At 51.9% G+C, this 22,224-nt stretch overlaps 1 protein-coding gene across 6 annotated transcripts in view; it reads left to right on the forward strand.

Annotated features, from left to right (window-relative positions):
* Nucleotides 1-22,224, forward strand: part of LOC147099685 (pleckstrin homology domain-containing family A member 7-like) — a 137,465-nt gene that overhangs the window by 20,727 nt on the left and 94,514 nt on the right. For all 6 annotated transcript variants that reach the window (XM_085969056.1, XM_085969055.1, XM_085969050.1 and 3 more), the window contains exon 3: nucleotides 6,600-6,704. In XM_085969056.1, the coding sequence (XP_085825182.1) occupies nucleotides 6,600-6,704 (105 nt within the window). The remainder of the gene's footprint in view (nucleotides 1-6,599; nucleotides 6,705-22,224) is intronic.

Here is a 22,224-nt window from a genome sequence, read left to right on the forward strand (position 1 = left end):
ACTGGAACAGCTTGGCTAGCGGCCCGGCTAGTTCTGGAGCACAAGTCTTCAGCACGATAGCCGGGATGTTGTCGGGGCCCATAGCCTTTGCTGTATCCAGTGCGCTCAGCCGTTTCTTGATATCACGTGGAGTGAATCAAATTGGCTGAAGACTGGCTTCTGTGGTGGTGGAGACCTCAGGAGGAGGCCGATATGGATCATCCACTGGGCACTTCTGGCTGAAGATGGTTACAAACACTTCAGCTTTGTCTTTAGCACTCACGTGCTGGGCTCCACCATCATTGAGGATGGGGATATTCATGGAGCCTCCTCCTCCCGTTAGTTGTTTAATGATCCACCACCATTCACGACTGGATGTGGCAGGACCGCAGAGTTTTGATCTGATCCGTTGATTGTGGGATTCTTAGCCCTGTCTATAGCATGCTGCTTCCACTTTTTAGCATGCATGTAGTCCTGTGTTGCAGCTTCCCCAGGTTGACACCTCATTTTTAGGTACGCCTGGTGCTGCTCCTGGCATGCTCTTCTACACTCCTTATTGAACCAGGGTTGGTCCCCTGGTTTGATGGCAATGGTAGAGCGAGGGATATGCCGGACCATGAGGTTACAGATTGTGGTGGAATACAATTCTGCTGCTGCTGATGGCCCACAGCGCCTCATGGATGCCCAGTGTTATGTATTGTGTGTTCTATTGTGTGTTCTCCTCCCACCTGTGGTGGCGCTGTCACAGGAGATAAATGGTTGGGTGTTCTCTGTTAAGTTTAGCTCTCTTTGTTCGGAACTTTCCAGAACTTCCTTTCCTTCCAATAAAGCACTTCATGTTTGAATCTCTGAGTTCTGAGTCCTAAATTGTGTCTAGGTAGAAAGGTACCGACACAATAAGTGGCAACGAGGAGCGGATGAATCTGCGTACGTTACGGGTGCAGTGAGTAAACAGAAATTTTAATTTGAAACGTGAGATGGCTACTATATTAGGAAACATCGGTGATTTTGATGAAAATGTGGAGAAATGGAGCGCATATACGGAACATTTTGACTATTTTGTATTGGCGAATGCGGTGGCAAATGAAAAGGTCGTGCCTACCTTTTTGAGTGTAATCGGGCCGAAGACATTCAATTTACTTCGCAGCCTCGTGCAGCCAGATAAGCCAGGAACTAAAACATATAAGCAACTAGTGGAAATTCTTGGAGCACATTTTTCACCAAAACCTCTGGTTATTGCTGAGAGATTTAGATTTCACAAACGGAATCAAGAGGAGGGGGAATCAGTGATGATGTTTATTGCTGCTTTAAAAAGGTTATCAGAACACTGCGAGTTCAAGGAGGTGCTGAAGGACACCATTAGAGACAGACTCGTGTGTGGTCTGCAAAATGCAGCCACACAGAAGCGCCTTCTTACTGAGGACAACCTTACTCTTGAAAAGGCCATTGAAGTTAGTGTCTCCATGGAGATGGCGGAAAAGGAGGCTCACCAGTTGAGTTCAACAGGGAGAGTTCACAAGGTGTCGTCTGAGCCTAAAGGTGCGCGGAATGGCACGTTACCGTTGTGGGAAAATGGGCCATCACGCTAATGACTGCTGGTGTACGGAGCTGGAATGCCGAAATTGTGGCAAAAAGGGTCACATTGAACGCGCCTGTAGAGGTAAAAAAAGAACAGACAGAGCTGGGAAGCATGGAAGCAAAATGTCTGTATTTGGACAAGAGAGGAAAAAGAGTGTTCATTCAGTGCAGTATGATGGAACAAGCAAAACAGAGGGGAGCGACACCTCTGAGGAGGAAGAGGTGCACATACTGACGGTTGCAGGTGATTCAAATGGCTACTGGGTGTCACCACTGGTGGAGGGACAATCAGTGCGGATGGAGGTGGACACAGGCGCGGCTGTGTCCCTTGTTTCAGACACTGTCTACAACAAAATGCTAAAGCATCTTACCCTTCAGCCAACAAACATTGTGCTAAAGACGTATACCGGCGAACCTGTGGCCATGAGAGGCGTCATTGAGGTGACAGTTAAATTGAACGGACAGACTGCAAAACTGCCACTATATGTGGTAAAGGGAAATTACCCATCGCTACTGGGACGTGCGTGGCTAGAGAAAATCACGCTGGACTGGCCTGCAGTCCGCATGATGTCAAAAGGGAAGTCAGGTCTGACTGCAGTGTTAAACAAACATGCAGAACTCTTCAATGGGGAACTTGGGAGCATGAAAAAGATCAGCGTGAGACTGGACATTAAACCTGACAGCAAGCCGAAGTTTCACAAAGCCCGACCTGTACCCTATGCAATTAGGCCAAAAGTTGAGGCTAACTTGGAGGCCTTAGTCGAGAATGGAGTCCTGGAGCCTGTGGGCCACACCCATTGTTCCTGTCCTGAAAAAGGATGGATCTGTTCGAATCTGCGGGGATTTTAAAGTGACTATTAACCCGGTGCTGTCTGCGGAACAGTACCCTCTTCCCCTCATTGATGATCTTTTTACGGGCCTGGCCGGAGGGCAAAAGTTCAGCAAAATAGACTTATGCCAGGCTTATCTACAAATGCATGTCAATGACAAATCAAAGGAGCTGCTGACAATTGTGACACACAAGGGGCTATACAGGTACTGCCGCCTTCCGATTGGAATTACGTCGGCCCCTGCTCTATTCCAAAGGGCAATGGATCAGATTTTGAGTGGACTGCCAGGAGTCCAGTGCTACCTGGACGACATCCTTGTCACTGGGACAAATGAGGAGGATCATCTTCTGAACTTGGATGCGACACTACAACGACTGAAAGAGTACGGACTCAGAGTTCGTAAAGACAAATGTGAATTCTTTCAGTCTTCAGTTGAGTACCTGGGGCATGTGATTGACGCTACTGGCCTGCATAAGGTGCCGTCAAAGGTCAAGGTGATCGTGGAGGCCCCAGCACCCCAGAATGTGAGCCAGTTACGTTCATTTCTGGGGCTACTTAACTACTATGGGAAGTTTATTCCAGACTTAGCAACATTGCTGAAGCCGTTACATCAGTTGCTATGTCAAGGCAAAACATGGAAATGGACTGAACTGTGCAACGAAGCTTTCGCCCAAGCAAAGAAAGCATTGCTGAAATCGGAGGTCCTGACACACTTCGACCCAAAGCTACCCGTGCAGCTAGCATGTGATGCATCACCATATGGTGTGGGAGCAGTCATATCCCACATCATGCCTTCGGGTGAAGAGAAACCTATCGCCTTCGTATCACGCACCTTGAACAAGGCCGAGAGTAACTATGCGCAGATCGAGCACGAGGCCTTGGGAATCGTTTTTGGAATTCGAAAATTTCATCAGTACCTGTTTGGGAGAAGGTTCACACTCCTGACGGACCACCGTCCATTGACTTCAATCTTCGGGCCCCACACCGGAATTCCATCTCTCGCTGCAAGCAGGATGCAAAGGTGGGCTTTACTGTTGTCAGGACACACATACGACATCAAATATCGCAAATCAGACTTGCGCGGCAACGCAGACGGTCTCTCGAGGCTACCCTTGCCTGTTACTCCCCCAGAGCCTCGTCAGATAGACATCTTCTACTTTAGACAAGTGGAGGGAGCACCTGTCACTGCAGTTCAGGTGCGAAGGTACACCCGCAACGATCCAGTCCTGTCTGAGGTAATGGATGATGTCATTCGAGGGAGAGCTATAGGAGATTCTCCTAGTTTGAAACCTTACGTTTCAAAAAGAAATGAGCTCTCCGTCCAGGCAGGTTGTCTTCTTTGGGGACGCCGTGTCATCATTCCGCCACCTCTGAGGGAACCTATACTGCAACAACTTCATACAAGCCACAGTGGGATGGTTCGGATGAAGGAAATGGCAAGAAGCTACTTCTGGTGGCCAGGTCTCGATGGGAATATTGAGGAGAAAGCCAAAACATGTTCCCCATGTCAAAGGGTCCGGAATGTTCCACAGCTGGCAACCCTACACCCCTGGGATTGGCCTGCAGAAGTGTGGCAGCGAGTACATGTGGACTTCGCCGGTCCTTTCAAAGAGATGTTTATGGTGGTTGTAGATGCTCATAGCAAGTGGCCGGAGGTCGCTGTGATGAGGTCTACCACAGCAGAGAAAACAATTGAGAAACTTGGTGAGATGTTCAGCCGTTATGGCTCACCGGAACAACTCGTAAGTGACAACAGTCCACAATTTGTATCACAGGAGTTTACAACCTTCCTGCATGTGAATGGTGTCCAACACATCAGGTCTGCGCCCTATCATCCCTCTACTAACGGCCAGGCAGAAAGGTTCGTGCAAACTTTGAAGCACGCCTTGAAGGCATCGCAAGGTCAGGGCTCAATCCACCAACGTCTGAACAGCTTCCTGTTGTCCTACAGGAACGAGCCGCATGCCACAACCAAAACTTCCCCCGCTTCGCTCATGATGAAGAGGCAGTTGCGGACAAGTTTTGACTTACTCAAACCTCCAAGGGCAGAGCAGGTTGTCCATCGTCAACAACAAGCTCAAGTTGAAAAGAGAGAGAAAAGAGCCAAGGAGAGACAGTTTCATCTGGGAGAGCACGTCCTAGCTCGAAACTACAACACTGGACCGAAATGGGTTCCTGCTACGGTGATCGCGCAGACGGGCCCTGTGTCTTACACGGTTCAGACTGCTGAGGACGTCGTCTGGAGAAGACACACGGATCAACTGTTGCTAGGAGCAGAAACAGCCATAGAGGCTCCAACGGCTGGTTGGCTTGAACTGTTTCCGGATGATACCGCAAACCAGCATCCTTTGCCACAGTGCTCTTCTCCAACACAGGAAGTCAAAGAGACTGTTCCACCTGTGCAAACTCCTGACTTTCGACTGACACAGGCACCTTCTCCATCCAGGCCTGTGTCAATGCCTACTGCTGTGGAAGCCAGCGATGACCGCCGGTATCCTGTCAGAGAGCGGCGGCCTCCAAGACGCTTGGATCTGTAGGCTTAGTGGCTTACCCACAAGACTGGGGCAGAATAAACCCCAGGGTAAAGTCAGGGTTTGAGGCAGTCTACCTCTACCCTAGGTTCATTGAGTGCATTGAAAGTAACTTACCTGTTGAGCAATAATGTGGACCTTCCATTTAAGAGGGGAGGAAATGTTATGTATTGTGTGTTCTCCTCCCACCTGTGGTGGCGCTGTCACAGGAGATAAATGGTTGGGTGTTCTCTGTTAAGTTTAGCTCTCTTTGTTCTGAACTTTCCAGAACTTCCTTTCCTTCCAATAAAGCACTTCATGTTTGAATCTCTGAGTTCTGAGTCCTAAATTGTGTCTAGGTAGAAAGGTACCGACACAATACCCAGCTTTGAGCTGCTAGATCTGTTCTGAATCTATCCCATTTAGCACGGAGGTAGTGCCACACAACATGATGGAGGGTGTCCTCAGTGTGAAGACGGGACTTCGTCTCCACAATGACTGTGCGGTGGTCACTGCTACCAATGCTGTCATGGACAGATGCAGACTGGCAGCTATGTTCTTCAGGACTCGGCCAGCTTGGTCAGTAGTGGTGCTACCGAGCTGCTTTTAGTGATGGGACATTGAAGTCCCCCACCCAGAGTACATTCTGTGCCCTTGCTATTCTCAGTGCTTCTTCCAAGCAGTGTTCAACATGGAGGAGTACTGATTCATCAGCTGAGGGAGGGCGGTAGGTGGTAATCGGCCCATGCTTGACCTGAAGCCATGGGGTCCGGAGTCAATGTTGAGGACTCCCAGGGCCACCCCTGGTGGGTCTGTTCTGCCAGTGGAACAGGACATACCCAGGGATGGTGATGGAGGAGTCTGGGACATTGGCTGAAAGGTATGATTCTGTGAGTATGACGATGTCAGGCTGTTGCTTGACTAGTCTGTGGGACAGCTCTCCCAATTTTGGCCCAAGTCTCCAGATGTTGGTGAGGAGGACTTTACAGGGTCGACTGGGCTGGGGTGTGCCATTGCCGTGTCTGTAGCCGGTGCCTAGGTCGATCCGTCCAGTTTCATTCTTATTATTGTTTCTTGTAGCGGTTTGTTACAACTGAGTGTCTCGTTGGGCCATTTCAGAGGGTAGTTAAGAGTCAACCACATTGCTGTGGGTCTGGAGTTACATATCGGCCAGACCGGGTAAGGACGGCAGATTTCCTTCCCTAAAAGACGTTAGTGAACCCGATGGGTTTTTACGACAATCCGATAGTTTCATGGTCACCATTACGGATACTGGCATTTTATTCCGGATTTATTTAATTAACTAAATTTAAATTCCCAGCTGCCGTGGTGGGATTTGAACTCACGGCTCACAGATCACTAGTCTGTACCTCTGCATTACTAGTCCAGTAACATAACCACTAGGCTACCATTCCCACGTATGTTTCCTTTATCCCCACTCTCTGTCTCCCAACCAGTTACTGACCCAGTTACCAGAAGTATAGAGTAACTAGTGATGGGAGGCGGTGTGGCACTGAGCCCCACAGCCCAGGACGGTCTGGTTCCGACCTCTGTCAGTGTGGGGTTACCTGGGCACGTCTGCTGACGGGGACCCTCTTTAAACTGGGCTGCAGTGGTCCCCACGCGGACCCCCTTTAATCGATTCTAATTTCATTCGCTAGTTTCACCTCTGACCCGTTTATTCTGGTTTGTTTTTGTGCAGCCAGTCCGAGCGATGAAGAAAGTTCACACTTTCGCCAAGAGGGAGCAGGCGATAAAACGAGATCCCAACTCGCTGACGGTGATCCGGGGGTGGCTCAACAAACAGGTACCAGGGAAGGGAAGGGGGCGCGGTTTTTAAAGACGTGGGGCTGATTGCCCCACCTCCAGCCCTGGACCCCATCAGCCTCTTTAAGCCGCGGCCACTGTGTCCAGACACCTGGCGCTGTTCCTGGGCATTGCTGGCGACACTGGGCGATGAAGGCCGAGGAGCGAAACTCGCTACAGCATGGGCTCCCTCTGGTGGCCCAGTGAATAAAATCACCGGTTGCAGCCCAGAGATCTTGGGCCAGGGACAGAGAGAGCAACCAGGATTCCCCATCCCAACACCCTCGGGAACTGTACCCCAGAGAGTCAGCACCCGGGGAACTGTACCCCAGTGAGAATCAGCATCTTCAGGCACTGTACCCCAGAGAGTCAGCACCCGGGGAACTGTACCCCAGTGAGAATCAGCATCTTCAGGCACTGTACCCCAGTGAGTGTCAGCATCTTCAGGAACTGTACCCCAGAGAGTCAGCACCTTCAGGAACTGTACCCCAGTGAGAGTCAGCACCTTCACGAACTGTACCCCAGTGAGAGTCAGCACCTTCAGGAACTGTACCTCAGCGAGAGTCAGCACCTTCAAGAACTGTACCCCAGTGAGAGTCAGCAAGTTCAGGAACTGTACCCCAGAGAGTCAGCACCTTCAGGAACTGTACCCCAGTGAGAGTCAGCACATTCAGGAACTGTGTCCCAGTGAGAGTCAGCACCTTCAGGAACTGTACCCCAGTGAGAGTCAGCACCTTCAGGAACTGTACCCCAGTGAGAGTCAGCACCTTCAGGAACTGTACCCCAGTGAGAGTCAGCACCTTCAGGAACTGTACCCCAGTGAGAGTCCGCACCTTCAGGAACTGTACCCCAGTGAGAATCAGCATCTTCAGGCACTGTACCCCAGTGAGTGTCAGCACCTTCAGGAACTGTACACCAGCGAGAGTCAGCACCTTCAGGAACTGTACCCCAGTGAGAGTCAGCACCTTCAGGAAATGTACCCCAGCGAGAGTCAGCACCTTCAGGAACTGTACCCCAGTGAGAGTCAGCACCTTCAGGAACTGTACCCCAACGAGAGTCAGCACCTTCAGGAACTGTACCCCAGTGAGAGTCAGCACCCGGGGAACTGTACCCCAGTGAGAGTCAGCACCCGGGGAACTGTACCCCAGTGAGAGTCAGCACCTTCAGGAACTGTACCCCAGTGAGAGTCAGCACCTTCAGGAACTGTACCCCAGTGAGAGTCAGCAGCTTCAGGAACCGTACCCCAGTGAGAGTCAGCACCTTCAGGAACTGTACCCCAGTGACAGTCAGCACCTTTAGGAACTGTACCCCAGAGAGCCAGCACCTTCAGGAACTGTACACCAGTGAGAGTCAGCACCTTCAGGAACTGTACCCCACTGAGAGTCGGCACCGTCAGGAACTGTACCCCAGTGAGAGTCAGCACTTTCAGTAACTGTTCCCCAGTGAGAGACAGCAGCTTCAGGAACTGTACACCAGCGAGAGTCAGCACCTTCAGGAACTGTACCCCAGTGAGAGTCAGCACCTTCAGGAACTGTACCCCAGAGAGAGTCAGCACCTTCAGGAACTGTATCCCAGTGAGAGTCAGCACCTTCAGGAACTGTACCCCAGTGAGAGTCAGCACCCAGGGAACTGTACCCCAGTGAGAGTCAGCACCTTCAGGAACTGTACCCCAGTGAGAGTCAGCACCTTCAGGACCTGTACCCCAGTGAGAGTCAGCACCCGGGGAACTGTACCCCAGTGAGAGTCGGCACCTTCAGGAACTGTACCCCAGTGAGAGTCAGCACTTTCAGTAACTGTTCCCCAGTGAGAGACAGCAGCTTCAGGAACTGTACACCAGCGAGAGTCAGCACCTTCAGGAACTGTACCCCACTGAGAGTCAGCACCTTCAGGAACTGTACCCCAGAGAGAGTCAGCACCTTCAGGAACTGTACCCCAGTGAGAGTCAGCACCTTCAGGAACTGTACCCCAGTGAGAGTCAGCACCCGGGGAACTGTACCCCAGTGAGAGTCAGCACCTTCAGGAACTGTACCCCAGTGAGAGTCAGTACCCTCAGGACCTGTACCCCAGTGAGAGTCAGCACCCGGGGAACTGTACCCCAGTGAGAGTCAGCACCTTCAGGAACTGTACCCCAGTGAGAGTCAGCACCTTCAGGAACTGTACCCCAGTGAGAGTCCGCACCTTCAGGAACTGTACCCCAGTGAGAATCATCATCTTCAGGCACTGTACCCCAGTGAGTGTCAGCACCTTCAGGAACTGTACTCCAGCGAGAGTCAGCACCTTCAGGAACTGTACCCCAGTGAGAGTCAGCACCTTCAGGAAATGTACCCCAGCGAGAGTCAGCACCTTCAGGAACTGTACCCCAGTGAGAGTCAGCACCTTCAGGAACTGTACCCCAACGAGAGTCAGCACCTTCAGGAACTGTACCCCAGTGAGAGTCAGCACCCGGGGAACTGTACCCCAGTGAGAGTCAGCACCCGGGGAACTGTACCCCAGTGAGAGTCAGCACCTTCAGGAACTGCACCCCAGTGAGATTCAGCACCTTCAGGAACTGTACCCCAGTGAGAGTCAGTACCTTCAGGAACTGTACCCCAGTGAGAGTCAGCACCTTCAGGAACTGTACCCCAGTGACAGTCAGCACCTTTAGGAACTGTACCCCAGTGAGAGTCAGCACCTTCAGGAACTGTACCCCAGTGAGAGTCAGCACCTTCAGGAACTGTACCCCAGTGAGAGTCAGCACCTTCAGGAACTGTACCCCAGTGAGAGTCAGCACCCGGGGAACTGTACCACAGTGAGAGTCAGCACCATTAGCAACTGTACCCCAGTGAGAGTCAGCACCTTTAGAAAATGTACCCCAGCAAGAGTCAGCACCTTCAGGAACTGTACCCCAGTGAGAGTCAGCATCTTCAGGAACTGTACCACAGTGAGAGTCAGCACCTTTAGCAACTGTACCCCAGTGAGAGTCAGCACCTTCAGGAACTGTACCCCAGTGAGAGTCAGCACCCGGGGAACTGTACCCCAGTGAGAATCAGCATCTTCAGGCACTGTACCCCAGAGAGTCAGCACCCGGGGAACTGTACCCCAGTGAGAATCAGCATCTTCAGGCACTGTACCCCAGTGAGTGTCAGCACCTTCAGGAACTGTACCCCAGAGAGTCAGCACCTTCAGGAACTGTACCCCAGTGAGAGTCAGCACCTTCACGAACTGTACCCCAGTGAGAGTCAGCACCTTCAGGAACTGTACCTCAGCGAGAGTCAGCACCTTCAAGAACTGTACCCCAGTGAGAGTCAGCAAGTTCAGGAACTGTACCCCAGAGAGTCAGCACCTTCAGGAACTGTACCCCAGTGAGAGTCAGCACCTTCAGGAACTGTACCCCAGTGAGAGTCAGCACCTTCAGGAACTGTACCCCAGCGAGAGTCAGCACCTTCAAGAACTGTACCCCAGTGAGAGTCAGCACCTTCAGGAACTGTACCCCAGTGAGAGTCAGCACCTTCAGGAACTGTACCCCAGTGAGAGTCCGCACCTTCAGGAACTGTACCCCAGTGAGAATCAGCATCTTCAGGCACTGTACCCCAGTGAGTGTCAGCACCTTCAGGAACTGTACACCAGCGAGAGTCAGCACCTTCAGGAACTGTACCCCAGTGAGAGTCAGCACCTTCAGTAAATGTACCCCAGCGAGAATCAGCACCTTCAGGAACTGTACCCCAGTGAGAGTCAGCACCTTCAGGAACTGTACCCCAACGAGAGTCAGCACCTTCAGGAACTGTACCCCAGTGAGAGTCAGCACCCGGGGAACTGTACCCCAGTGAGAGTCAGCACCCGGGGAACTGCACCCCAGTGAGAGTCAGCACCTTCAGGAACTGTACCCCAGTGAGAGTCAGCACCTTCAGGAACTGTACCCCAGTGAGAGTCAGCACCTTCAGGAACTGTACCCCAGTGACAGTCAGCACCTTTAGGAACTGTACCCCAGTGAGAGTCAGCACCTTCAGGAACTGTACCCCAGTGAGAGTCAGCACCTTCAGGAACTGTACCCCAGTGAGAGTCAGCACCTTCAGGAACTGTACCCCAGTGAGAGTCAGCACCCGGGGAACTGTACCCCAGTGAGAGTCAGCACCATTAGCAACTGTACCCCAGTGAGAGTCAGCACCTTTAGGAAATGTACCCCAGCGAGAGTCAGCACCTTCAGGAACTGTACCCCAGTGAGAGTCAGCATCTTCAGGAACTGTACCACAGTGAGAGTCAGCACCTTTAGCAACTGTACCCCAGTGAGAGTCAGCACCTTCAGGAACAGCACCCCAGTGAGAGTCAGCACCCGGGGAACTGTACCCCAGTGAGAGTCAGCACCTTCAGGAACTGTACCCCAGTGAGAGTCAGCACCTTCAGGAACTGTACCCCAGTGAGAGTCAGCACCTTCAGGAACTGTACCCCAGTGAGAGTCAGCACCTTCAGGAACTGTACCCCAGTGAGAGTCCGCACCTTCAGGAACTGTACCCCAGTGAGAATCAGCATCTTCAGGCACTGTACCCCAGTGAGTGTCAGCACCTTCAGGAACTGTACACCAGCGAGAGTCAGCACCTTCAGGAACTGTACCCCAGTGAGAGTCAGCACCTTCAGGAAATGTACCCCAGCGAGAGTCAGCACCTTCAGGAACTGTACCCCAGTGAGAGTCAGCACCTTCAGGAACTGTACCCCAACGAGAGTCAGCACCTTCAGGAACTGTACCCCAGTGAGAGTCAGCACCCGGGGAACTGTACCCCAGTGAGAGTCAGCACCCGGGGAACTGTGCCCCAGTGAGAGTCAGCACCTTCAGGAACTGTACCCCAGTGAGAGTCAGCACCTTCAGGAACTGTACCCCAGTGAGAGTCAGCAGCTTCAGGAACCGTACCCCAGTGAGAGTCAGCACCTTCAGGAACTGTACCCCAGTGACAGTCAGCACCTTTAGGAACTGTACCCCAGAGAGCCAGCACCTTCAGGAACTGTACACCAGTGAGAGTCAGCACCTTCAGGAACTGTACCCCACTGAGAGTCGGCACCGTCAGGAACTGTACCCCAGTGAGAGTCAGCACTTTCAGTAACTGTTCCCCAGTGAGAGACAGCAGCTTCAGGAACTGTACACCAGCGAGAGTCAGCACCTTCAGGAACTGTACCCCAGTGAGAGTCAGCACCTTCAGGAACTGTACCCCAGAGAGAGTCAGCACCTTCAGGAACTGTATCCCAGTGAGAGTCAGCACCTTCAGGAACTGTACCCCAGTGAGAGTCAGCACCCAGGGAACTGTACCCCAGTGAGAGTCAGCACCTTCAGGAACTGTACCCCAGTGAGAGTCAGCATCTTCAGGACCTGTACCCCAGTGAGAGTCAGCACCCGGGGAACTGTACCCCAGTGAGAGTCGGCACCTTCAGGAACTGTACCCCAGTGAGAGTCAGCACTTTCAGTAACTGTTCCCCAGTGAGAGACAGCAGCTTCAGGAACTGTACACCAGCGAGAGTCAGCACCTTCAGGAACTGTACCCCACTGAGAGTCAGCACCTTCAGGAACTGTACCCCAGAGAGAGTCAGCACCTTCAGGAACTGTACCCCAGTGAGAGTCAGCACCTTCAGGAACTGTACCCCAGTGAGAGTCAGCACCCGGGGAACTGTACCCCAGTGAGAGTCAGCACCTTCAGGAACTGTACCCCAGTGAGAGTCAGCACCTTCAGGAACTGTACCCCAGTGAGAGTCCGCACCTTCAGGAACTGTACCCCAGTGAGAATCATCATCTTCAGGCACTGTACCCCAGTGAGTGTCAGCACCTTCAGGAACTGTACTCCAGCGAGAGTCAGCACCTTCAGGAACTGTACCCCAGTGAGAGTCAGCACCTTCAGGAAATGTACCCCAGCGAGAGTCAGCACCTTCAGGAACTGTACCCCAGTGAGAGTCAGCACCTTCAGGAACTGTACCCCAACGAGAGTCAGCACCTTCAGGAACTGTACCCCAGTGAGAGTCAGCACCCGGGGAACTGTACCCCAGTGAGAGTCAGCACCCGGGGAACTGTACCCCAGTGAGAGTCAGCACCTTCAGGAACTGTACCCCAGTGAGAGTCAGCACCTTCAGGAACTGTACCCCAGTGAGAGTCAGCACCTTCAGGAACTGTACCCCAGTGACAGTCAGCACCTTTAGGAACTGTCCCCCAGTGAGAGTCAGCACCTTCAGGAACTGTACCCCAGTGAGAGTCAGCACCTTCAGGAACTGTACCCCAGTGAGAGTCAGCACCTTCAGGAACTGTACCCCAGTGAGAGTCAGCACCCGGGGAACTGTACCCCAGTGAGAGTCAGCACCATTAGCAAATGTACCCCAGTGAGAGTCAGCACCTTTAGAAAATGTACCCCAGCAAGAGTCAGCACCTTCAGGAACTGTACCCCAGTGAGAGTCAGCATCTTCAGGAACTGTACCACAGTGAGAGTCAGCACCTTTAGCAACTGTACCCCAGTGAGAGTCAGCACCTTCAGGAACTGTACCCCAGTGAGAGTCAGCACCCGGGGAACTGTACCCCAGTGAGAGTCAGCACCTTCAGGAACTGTACCCCAGTGAGAGTCAGCACCTTCAGGAACTGTACCCCAGTGAGAGTCAGCACCTTCAGGAACTGTACCCCAGTGAGAGTCAGCACCTTCAGGAACTGTACCCCAGTGAGAGTCCGCACCTTCAGGAACTGTACCCCAGTGAGAATCAGCATCTTCAGGCACTGTACCCCAGTGAGTGTCAGCACCTTCAGGAACTGTACACCAGCGAGAGTCAGCACCTTCAGGAACTGTACCCCAGTGAGAGTCAGCACCTTCAGGAAATGTACCCCAGCGAGAGTCAGCACCTTCAGGAACTGTACCCCAGTGAGAGTCAGCACCTTCAGGAACTGTACCCCAACGAGAGTCAGCACCTTCAGGAACTGTACCCCAGTGAGAGTCAGCACCCGGGGAACTGTACCCCAGTGAGAGTGAGCACCCGGGGAACTGTACCCCAGTGAGAGTCAGCACCTTCAGGAACTGTACCCCAGTGAGAGTCAGCACCTTCAGGAACTGTACCCCAGTGAGAGTCAGCAGCTTCAGGAACCGTAGCCCAGTGAGAGTCAGCACCTTCAGGAACTGTACCCCAGTGACAGTCAGCACCTTTAGGAACTGTACCCCAGAGAGCCAGCACCTTCAGGAACTGTACACCAGTGAGAGTCAGCACCTTCAGGAACTGTACCCCACTGAGAGTCGGCACCGTCAGGAACTGTACCCCAGTGAGAGTCAGCACTTTCAGTAACTGTTCCCCAGTGAGAGACAGCAGCTTCAGGAACTGTACACCAGCGAGAGTCAGCACCTTCAGGAACTGTACACCAGTGAGAGTCAGCACCTTCAGGAACTGTACCCCAGAGAGAGTCAGCACCTTCAGGAACTGTATCCCAGTGAGAGTCAGCACCTTCAGGAACTGTACCCCAGTGAGAGTCAGCACCCAGGGAACTGTACCCCAGTGAGAGTCAGCACCTTCAGGAACTGTACCCCAGTGAGAGTCAGCACCTTCAGGACCTGTACCCCAGTGAGAGTCAGCACCCGGGGAACTGTACCCCAGTGAGAGTCGGCACCTTCAGGAACTGTACCCCAGTGAGAGTCAGCACTTTCAGTAACTGTTCCCCAGTGAGAGACAGCAGCTTCAGGAACTGTACACCAGCGAGAGTCAGCACCTTCAGGAACTGTACCCCAGTGAGAGTCAGCACCTTCAGGAACTGTACCCCAGAGAGACTCAGCACCTTCAGGAACTGTACCCCAGTGAGAGTCAGCACCTTCAGGAACTGTACCCCAGTGAGAGTCAGCACCCTCAGGACCTGTACCCCAGTGAGAGTCAGCACCCGGGGAACTGTACCCCAGTGAGAGTCAGCACCTTCAGGAACTGTACCCCAGTGAGAGTCAGCACCTTCAGGAACTGTACCCCAGTGAGAGTCCGCACCTTCAGGAGCTGTACCCCAGTGAGAATCATCATCTTCAGGCACTGTACCCCAGTGAGTGTCAGCACCTTCAGGAACTGTACACCAGCGAGAGTCAGCACCTTCAGGAACTGTACCCCAGTGAGAGTCAGCACCTTCAGGAAATGTACCCCAGCGAGAGTCAGCACCTTCAGGAACTGTACCCCAGTGAGAGTCAGCACCTTCAGGAACTGTACCCCAACGAGAGTCAGCACCTTCAGGAACTGTACCCCAGTGAGAGTCAGCACCCGGGGAACTGTACCCCAGTGAGAGTCAGCACCCGGGGAACTGTACCCCAGTGAGAGTCAGCACCTTCAGGAACTGCACCCCAGTGAGAGTCAGCACCTTCAGGAACTGTACCCCAGTGAGAGTCAGCACCTTCAGGAACTGTACCCCAGTGAGAGTCAGCACCTTCAGGAACTGTACCCCAGTGACAGTCAGCACCTTTAGGAACTGTACCCCAGTGGGAGTCAGCACCTTCAGGAACTGTACCCCAGTGAGAGTCAGCACCTTCAGGAACTGTACCCCAGTGAGAGTCAGCACCTTCAGGAACTGTACCCCAGTGAGAGTCAGCACCCGGGGAACTGTACCCCAGTGAGTGTCAGCACCATTAGCAACTGTACCCCAGTGAGAGTCAGCACCTTTAGAAAATGTACCCCAGCGAGAGTCAGCACCTTCAGGAACTGTACCCCAGTGAGAGTCAGCATCTTCAGGAACTGTACCACAGTGAGAGTCAGCACCTTTAGCAACTGTACCCCAGTGAGAGTCAGCACCTTCAGGAACTGTACCCCAGTGAGAGTCAGCACCCGGGGAACTGTACCCCAGTGAGAGTCAGCACCTTCAGGAACTGTACCCCAGTGAGAGTCAGCACCTTCAGGAACTGTACCCCAGTGAGAGTCAGCACCTTCAGGAACTGTACCCCAGTGAGAGTCAGCACCTTCAGGAACTGTACCCCAGTGAGAGTCCGCACCTTCAGGAACTGTACCCCAGTGAGAATCAGCATCTTCAGGCACTGTACCCCAGTGAGTGTCAGCACCTTCAGGAACTGTACACCAGCGAGAGTCAGCACCTTCAGGAACTGTACCCCAGTGAGAGTCAGCACCTTCAGGAAATGTACCCCAGCGAGAGTCAGCACCTTCAGGAACTGTACCCCAGTGAGAATCAGCACCTTCAGGAACTGAACCCCAACGAGAGTCAGCACCTTCAGGAACTGTACCCCAGTGAGAGTCAACACCCGGGGAACTGTACCCCAGTGAGAGTCAGCACCCGGGGAACTGTACCCCAGTGAGAGTCAGCACCTTCAGGAACTGTACCCCAGTGAGAGTCAGCACCTTCAGGAACTGTACCCCAGTGAGAGTCAGCACCTTCAGGAACCGTACCCCAGTGAGAGTCAGCACCTTCAGGAACTGTACCCCAGTGACAGTCAGCACCTTTAGGAACTGTACCCCAGTGAGAGTCAGCACCTTCAGGAACTGTACCCCAGTGAGAGTCAGCACCTTCAGGAACTGTACCCCAGTGAGAATCAGCACCTTCAGGAACTGTACCCCAGTGAGAGTCAGCACCTGCGGAACTGTACCCCAGTGAGAGTCAGCACCATTAGCAACTGTACCCCAGTGAGAGTCAGCACCTTTAGGAAATGTACCCCAGCGAGAGTCAGCACCTTCAGGAACTGTACCCCAGTGAGAGTCAGCATCTTCAGGAACTGTACCACAGTGAGAGTCAGCACCTTTAGCAACTGTACCCCAGTGAGAGTCAGCACCTTCAGGAACTGTACCCCAGTGAGAGTCAGCAGCCGGGGAACTGTACCCCACTGAGAGTCAGTACCTTCAGGAACTGAACCCCAGTGAGAGCCAGCACCTTCAGGAACTGTACCCCAGTGAGAGTCAGCACCTTCAGGAACTGTACCCCAGTGAGAGTCAGCACCTTCAGGAACTGTATCCCAGTGAGAGTCAGCACCTTCAGGAACTGTACCCCAGTGAGAGTCAGCACCTTCAGGAACTGTACCCCAGTGAGAGTCAGCACCTTCAGGAACTGTACCTCAGTGAGAGTCAGCACCTTCAGGAACTGTACCCCAGTGAGAGTCAGCACCTTCAGGAACTGTACCCCAGAGAGTCAGCACCTTCAGGAACTGTACACCAGTGAGAGTCAGCACCTTCAGGAACTGTACCCCACTGAGAGTCGGCACCGTCAGGAACTGTACCCCAGTGAGAGTCAGCACTTTCAGTAACTGTTCCCCAGTGAGAGACAGCAGCTTCAGGAACTGTACACCAGCGAGAGTCAGCACCTTCAGGAACTGTACCCCAGTGAGAGTCAGCACCTTCAGGAACTGTACCCCAGAGAGAGTCAGCACCTTCAGGAACTGTATCCCAGTGAGAGTCAGCACCTTCAGGAACTGTACCCCAGTGAGAGTCAGCACCCAGGGAACTGTACCCCAGTGAGAGTCAGCACCTTCAGGAACTGTACCCCAGTGAGAGTCAGCACCTTCAGGACCTGTACCCCAGTGAGAGTCAGCACCCGGGGAACTGTACCCCAGTGAGAGTCGGCACCTTCAGGAACTGTACCCCAGTGAGAGTCAGCACCTTCAGGAACTGTACCCCAGTGAGAGTCAGCACCTTCAGGAACTGTACCCCAGTGAGAGTCAGCACCTTCAGGAACTGTATCCCAGTGAGAGTCAGCACCTTCAGGAACTGTACCCCAGTGAGAGTCAGCACCTTCAGGAACTGTACCCCAGTGAGAGTCAGCACCTTCAGGAACTGTACCCCAGTGAGAGTCAGCACCTTCAGGAACTGTACCCCAGTGAGAGTCAGCACCTTCAGGAACTGTACCCCAGAGAGTCAGCACCTTCAGGAACTGTACACCAGTGAGAGTCAGCACCTTCAGGAACTGTACCCCACTGAGAGTCGGCACCGTCAGGAACTGTACCCCAGTGAGAGTCAGCACTTTCAGTAGCTGTTCCCCAGTGAGAGACAGCAGCTTCAGGAACTGTACACCAGCGAGAGTCAGCACCTTCAGGAACTGTACCCCAGTGAGAGTCAGCACCTTCAGGAGCTGTACCCCAGAGAGAGTCAGCACCTTCAGGAACTGTACCCCAGTGAGAGTCAGCACCTTCAGGAACTGTACCCCAGTGAGAGTCAGCACCCGGGGAACTGTACCCCAGTGAGAGTCAGCACCTTCAGGAACTGTACCCCAGTGAGAGTCAGCACCTTCAGGACCTGTACCCCAGTGAGAGTCAGCACCCGGGGAACTGTACCCCAGTGAGAGTCGGCACCTTCAGGAACTGTACCCCAGTGAGAGTCAGCACCTTCAGGAGCTGTGTCCCAGTGAGAGTCAGCACCTTCAGGAACTGTACCCCAGTGAGAGTCAGCACCTTCAGGAACTGGACCCCAGTGAGAGTCAGCACTTTCAGGAACTGTACCCCAGTGAGAGTCAACACCTTCAGGAACTGTACCCCAGTGAGAGTCAGCACCTTCAGGAACTGTACCCCAGCGAGAGTCAGCACCCTCAGGAACTGTACCCCAGTGAGAGTCAGCACCCGGGGAACTGTACCCCAGTGAGAGTCAGCACCTTCAGGAACTGTACCCCAGCGAGAGTCAGCACCTTCAGGAACTGTACCCCAGAGAGAGTCAGCACCTTCAGGACCTGTATTCCAGTGAGAATCTGCACCTTCAGGAACTGTACCCCAGTGAGAGTCAGCACCTTCAGGAACTGTACCCCAGTGAGATTCAGCACCTTCAGGAACTGTACCCTAGCGAGAGTCAGCACCTTCAGGAACTGTACCCCAATGAGAGTCAGCACCTTCAGGAACTGTACCCCAGTGAGAGTCAGCACCTTCAGGAACTGTACCCCAGTGAGAGTCAGCACCTTCAGGAACTGTACCCCAGTGAGAGTCAGCACCTTCAGGAACTGTACCCCAGTGTGAGTCAGCACCTTCAGGAATTGTACCCCAGTGAGAGTCAGCACCTTCAGGAACTGTACCCCAGTGAGAGTCAGCACCGTCAGGAACTGTGTCCCAGTGAGAGTCGGCACCTTCAGGAACTGTACCCCAGTGAGAGTCAGCACCTTCAGGAACTGTGCCCCAGTGAGAGTCAGCACCTTCAGGAACAGTACCCCAGTGAGAGTCGGCACCTTCAGGAACTGTACCCCAGTGTGAGTCAGCACCTTCAGGAACTGTACCCCAGTGAGAGTCAGCACCTTCAGGAACTGTACCCCAGTGAGAGTCAGCACCTTCAGGAACTGTACCCCAGTGAGAGTCAGCACCCGGGGAACTGTACCCCAGTGAGAGTCAGCACCTTCAGGAACTGTACCCCAGAGTGAGTCAGCACCTTCAGGAACTGTACCCCAGTGAGAGTCAGCACCTTCAGGAACTGTACCCCAGTGAGAGTCAGCACCCGGGGAACTGTACCCCAGTGAGAGTCAGCACCTTCAGGAACTATACCCCAGCGAGAGTCAGCACCCGGGGAACTGTACCCCAGTGAGAGTCGGCTCCTTCATTAAGTGTACCCCAGTGAGAGTCAGCACCTTCAGGAACTGTGTCCCAGTGAGAGTCAGCACCTTCAGGAACTGTACCCCAGTGAGAGTCAGCACCTTCAGGAACTGTACCCCAGTGAGAGTGAGCACCTTCAGGAACTGTACCCCAGTGAGAGTGAGCACCTTCAGGAACTGTACCCCAGCGAGAGTCTGCACCTTCAGGAACTCTACCCCAGTGAGAGTCAGCACCTTCAGGAACTGTACCCCAGTGAGAGGGAGCACCTTCAGGAACTGTACCCCAGTGAGAGTCAACACCTTCAGGAACTGTACCCCAGTGAGAGTGAGCACCTTCATCCTGTGTAATGAGACAGGATTAATTAAAAATGTCCTAGTAAAGGATCCCCTTGGAATGAGTGACCATAACATGGTTGAGTTCCATATTCAATTAGAGGGTGAGAAGGTTGGATCTCAAACAAGCGTGCTGAGCTTGAATAAAGGAGACTATGAAGGTATGAGAGCGGAATTAATGAGAGTGGGCTGGGAAAATAGATTAAAGGGTAAGACGGTACATGACCAGTGGTGTACATTTAAGGAGTTATTTTACAACTTCCAAAAAAAATATATTCCACTGAGGAAAAAAGGGTGTAAAAGAAAAGATAGCCATCCGTGGCTAAGTAAAGTAATTAAGGATAGTATCCGACTAAAAACAAGGCATATAAGGTAGCCAAATCTAGTGGGAGGATGGAAGATTGGGAAGTCTTTAAAAGACAGCAAAAAATAACAAAAAGATTGATTAAGAAAGGGAAGATAGATTATGAAAGTAAATTAGCAAAAAATATAAAAACAGACAGTAAAAGTTTCTATAGTTATATAAAAAGAAAAAGGGTGGCTAAAGTAAATGTTGGTCCCTTAGAGGATGAGACCGGGAAATTAATGGTGGGAAACATGGAGATGGCAAAAACACTGAACAATTATTTTGTATCAGTCTTTACAGTAGAGGACACTAAGAATATCCCAACACTGGACAAACAGGGGGCTCTAGGGGGGGAGGAACTAAATACAATTAAAATCACTAAGGAAGTGGTACTTGGTAAAATAATGGGACTCAAGGCGGATAAATCCCCTGGACCTGATGGCTTGCATCCCAGGGTCTTGAGGGAAGTAGCGGTAGGGATTGTGGATGCATTGGTAATAATTTTCCAAAACTCCCTGGACTCGGCAAAGGTCCCGGCAGATTGGAAAACTGCTAATGTAACACCATTATTTAAAAAGGGTAGTAGGCAGAAGGCTGGAAACTATAGACCTGTTAGCCTAACATCTGTGGTTGGTAAAATGTTAGAGTCCATTATTAAGGAGACAGTAACGGGACATTTGGATAAACACAATTTAATAGGGCAAACTCAGCATGGTTTCATGAAGGGGAAGTCATGTTTAACAAATTTGCTTGAGTTTTTTGAGGAAGTAACATACAGGGTGGATAAAGGGGAACCAGTGGACGTAGTGTATTTAGACTTCCAAAAGGCATTTGACAAGGTGCCACACAAAAGATTATTGCTCAAGATAAAAAATCACGGGATTGGGGGTAATATTCTGGCATGGGTGGAGGATTGGCTCTCTAACAGAAAGCAGAGAGTTGGGATAAATGGTTCGTTCTCAGATTGGCAACCAGTAACTAGTGGTGTTCCGCAGGGGTCAGTGCTGGGTCCCCAACTCTTTACAATCTATATTAACGATTTGGAGGAGGGGACCGAGTGTAACATATCAAAGTTTGCAGATGATACAAAGATGGGACGGAAAGTAGTGAGTGAGGAGGACATAAAAAACCTGCAAAGGGACATAGACAGGCTAAGTAAGTGGGCAGAGATTTGGCAGATGGAATACAATACTGGAAAGTGTGAAGTTATGCACTTTGGCAGGAAAAATCATAGAGCAAGTTATTATCTTAATGGCAAGAAACTGGAAAGTACTGTAGTACAAAGGGATCTGGGGGTCCTGGTGCACGAAACTCAAAAAGTTAGTATGCAGGTGCAGCAAGTGATCAAGAAGGCCAATGGAATGTTGGCTTTTATTGCTAGGGGGTTGGAATATAAAAACAGGGAGGTATTGCTGCAGTTGTACAAGGTATTGGTGAGGCCGCACCTGGAATACTGCATACAGTTTTGGTGTCCATACTTAAGAAAAGACATACTTGCTCTCGAGTCAGTACAAAGAAGGTTCACTCGGTTAATCCCGGGGATGAGGGGGTGGTCATTTGAGGAGAGGTTGAGTAGATTGGGACTCTGCTCATTGGAGTTCAGAAGAATGAGAGGCGATCTTATTGAAACATATAAGATTGTGAAGGGGCTTGATCGGGTGGATGCGGTGAGGATGTTCCCAATGATGGGTGAAACTAGAACTAGGGGGCATAATCTTAAAATAAGGGGTTGCTCATTCAAAACTGAGATGAGGAGAAACTTCTTCACTCAGAGGGTGGTAGGTTTGTGGAATTTGCTGCCCCAGAAAGCTGTGGAAGCTACATCATTAAATAAATTTAAAACAGAAATAGATAGTTTCCTAGAAGTAAAGGGAATAAAGGGTTACGGGGAGCGGGCAGGAAATTGGACATGAGTCTGGGTTCGGAATGGTCATGGCCCTGAGGGTAGTGGAGCGGGCCCAGGGGCCGTGTAGCCTTGTTCTGCTCCTACTGTGTTCTAATTCTGTTAGATTTCAGGAGATGGTTTTATTCCTGTTCCTGGCTGGGGTGGAGATCGCCTTTACAGAAGGTAAGTACTGTAGAAAATATAGGGACAGAGTGATCTCCTGGAAGAATTTCGATCGCCTAGATGGGTCGGAGAGGAATTTCCCAGATTTTTTTCTCCCAAATTGGCCATTGGGTCTTTATCTGGTTTTTCGCCTCTCCCGGGAGATCACATGGGTTCGGGTGGATGCAGTGTGATAGAAGATTTGAGGTTAGGATCAGATCAGCCATGATCTTATTGAATGGTGGAGCAGGCTCGAGGGGCCGATTGGCCTACTCCTGCTCCTATTTCTTATGTTCTTATGTTCTTATGTTCTTAACTGTACCCCAGCGAGAGTCAGCACCTTC

Source organism: Somniosus microcephalus, chromosome 28, assembly GCF_052327205.1.
Source record: "Somniosus microcephalus isolate GS21.2 chromosome 28, FLI_Smic_1.0, whole genome shotgun sequence".
In the NCBI taxonomy this organism is placed as follows: Eukaryota; Metazoa; Chordata; class Chondrichthyes; order Squaliformes; family Somniosidae; genus Somniosus; species Somniosus microcephalus.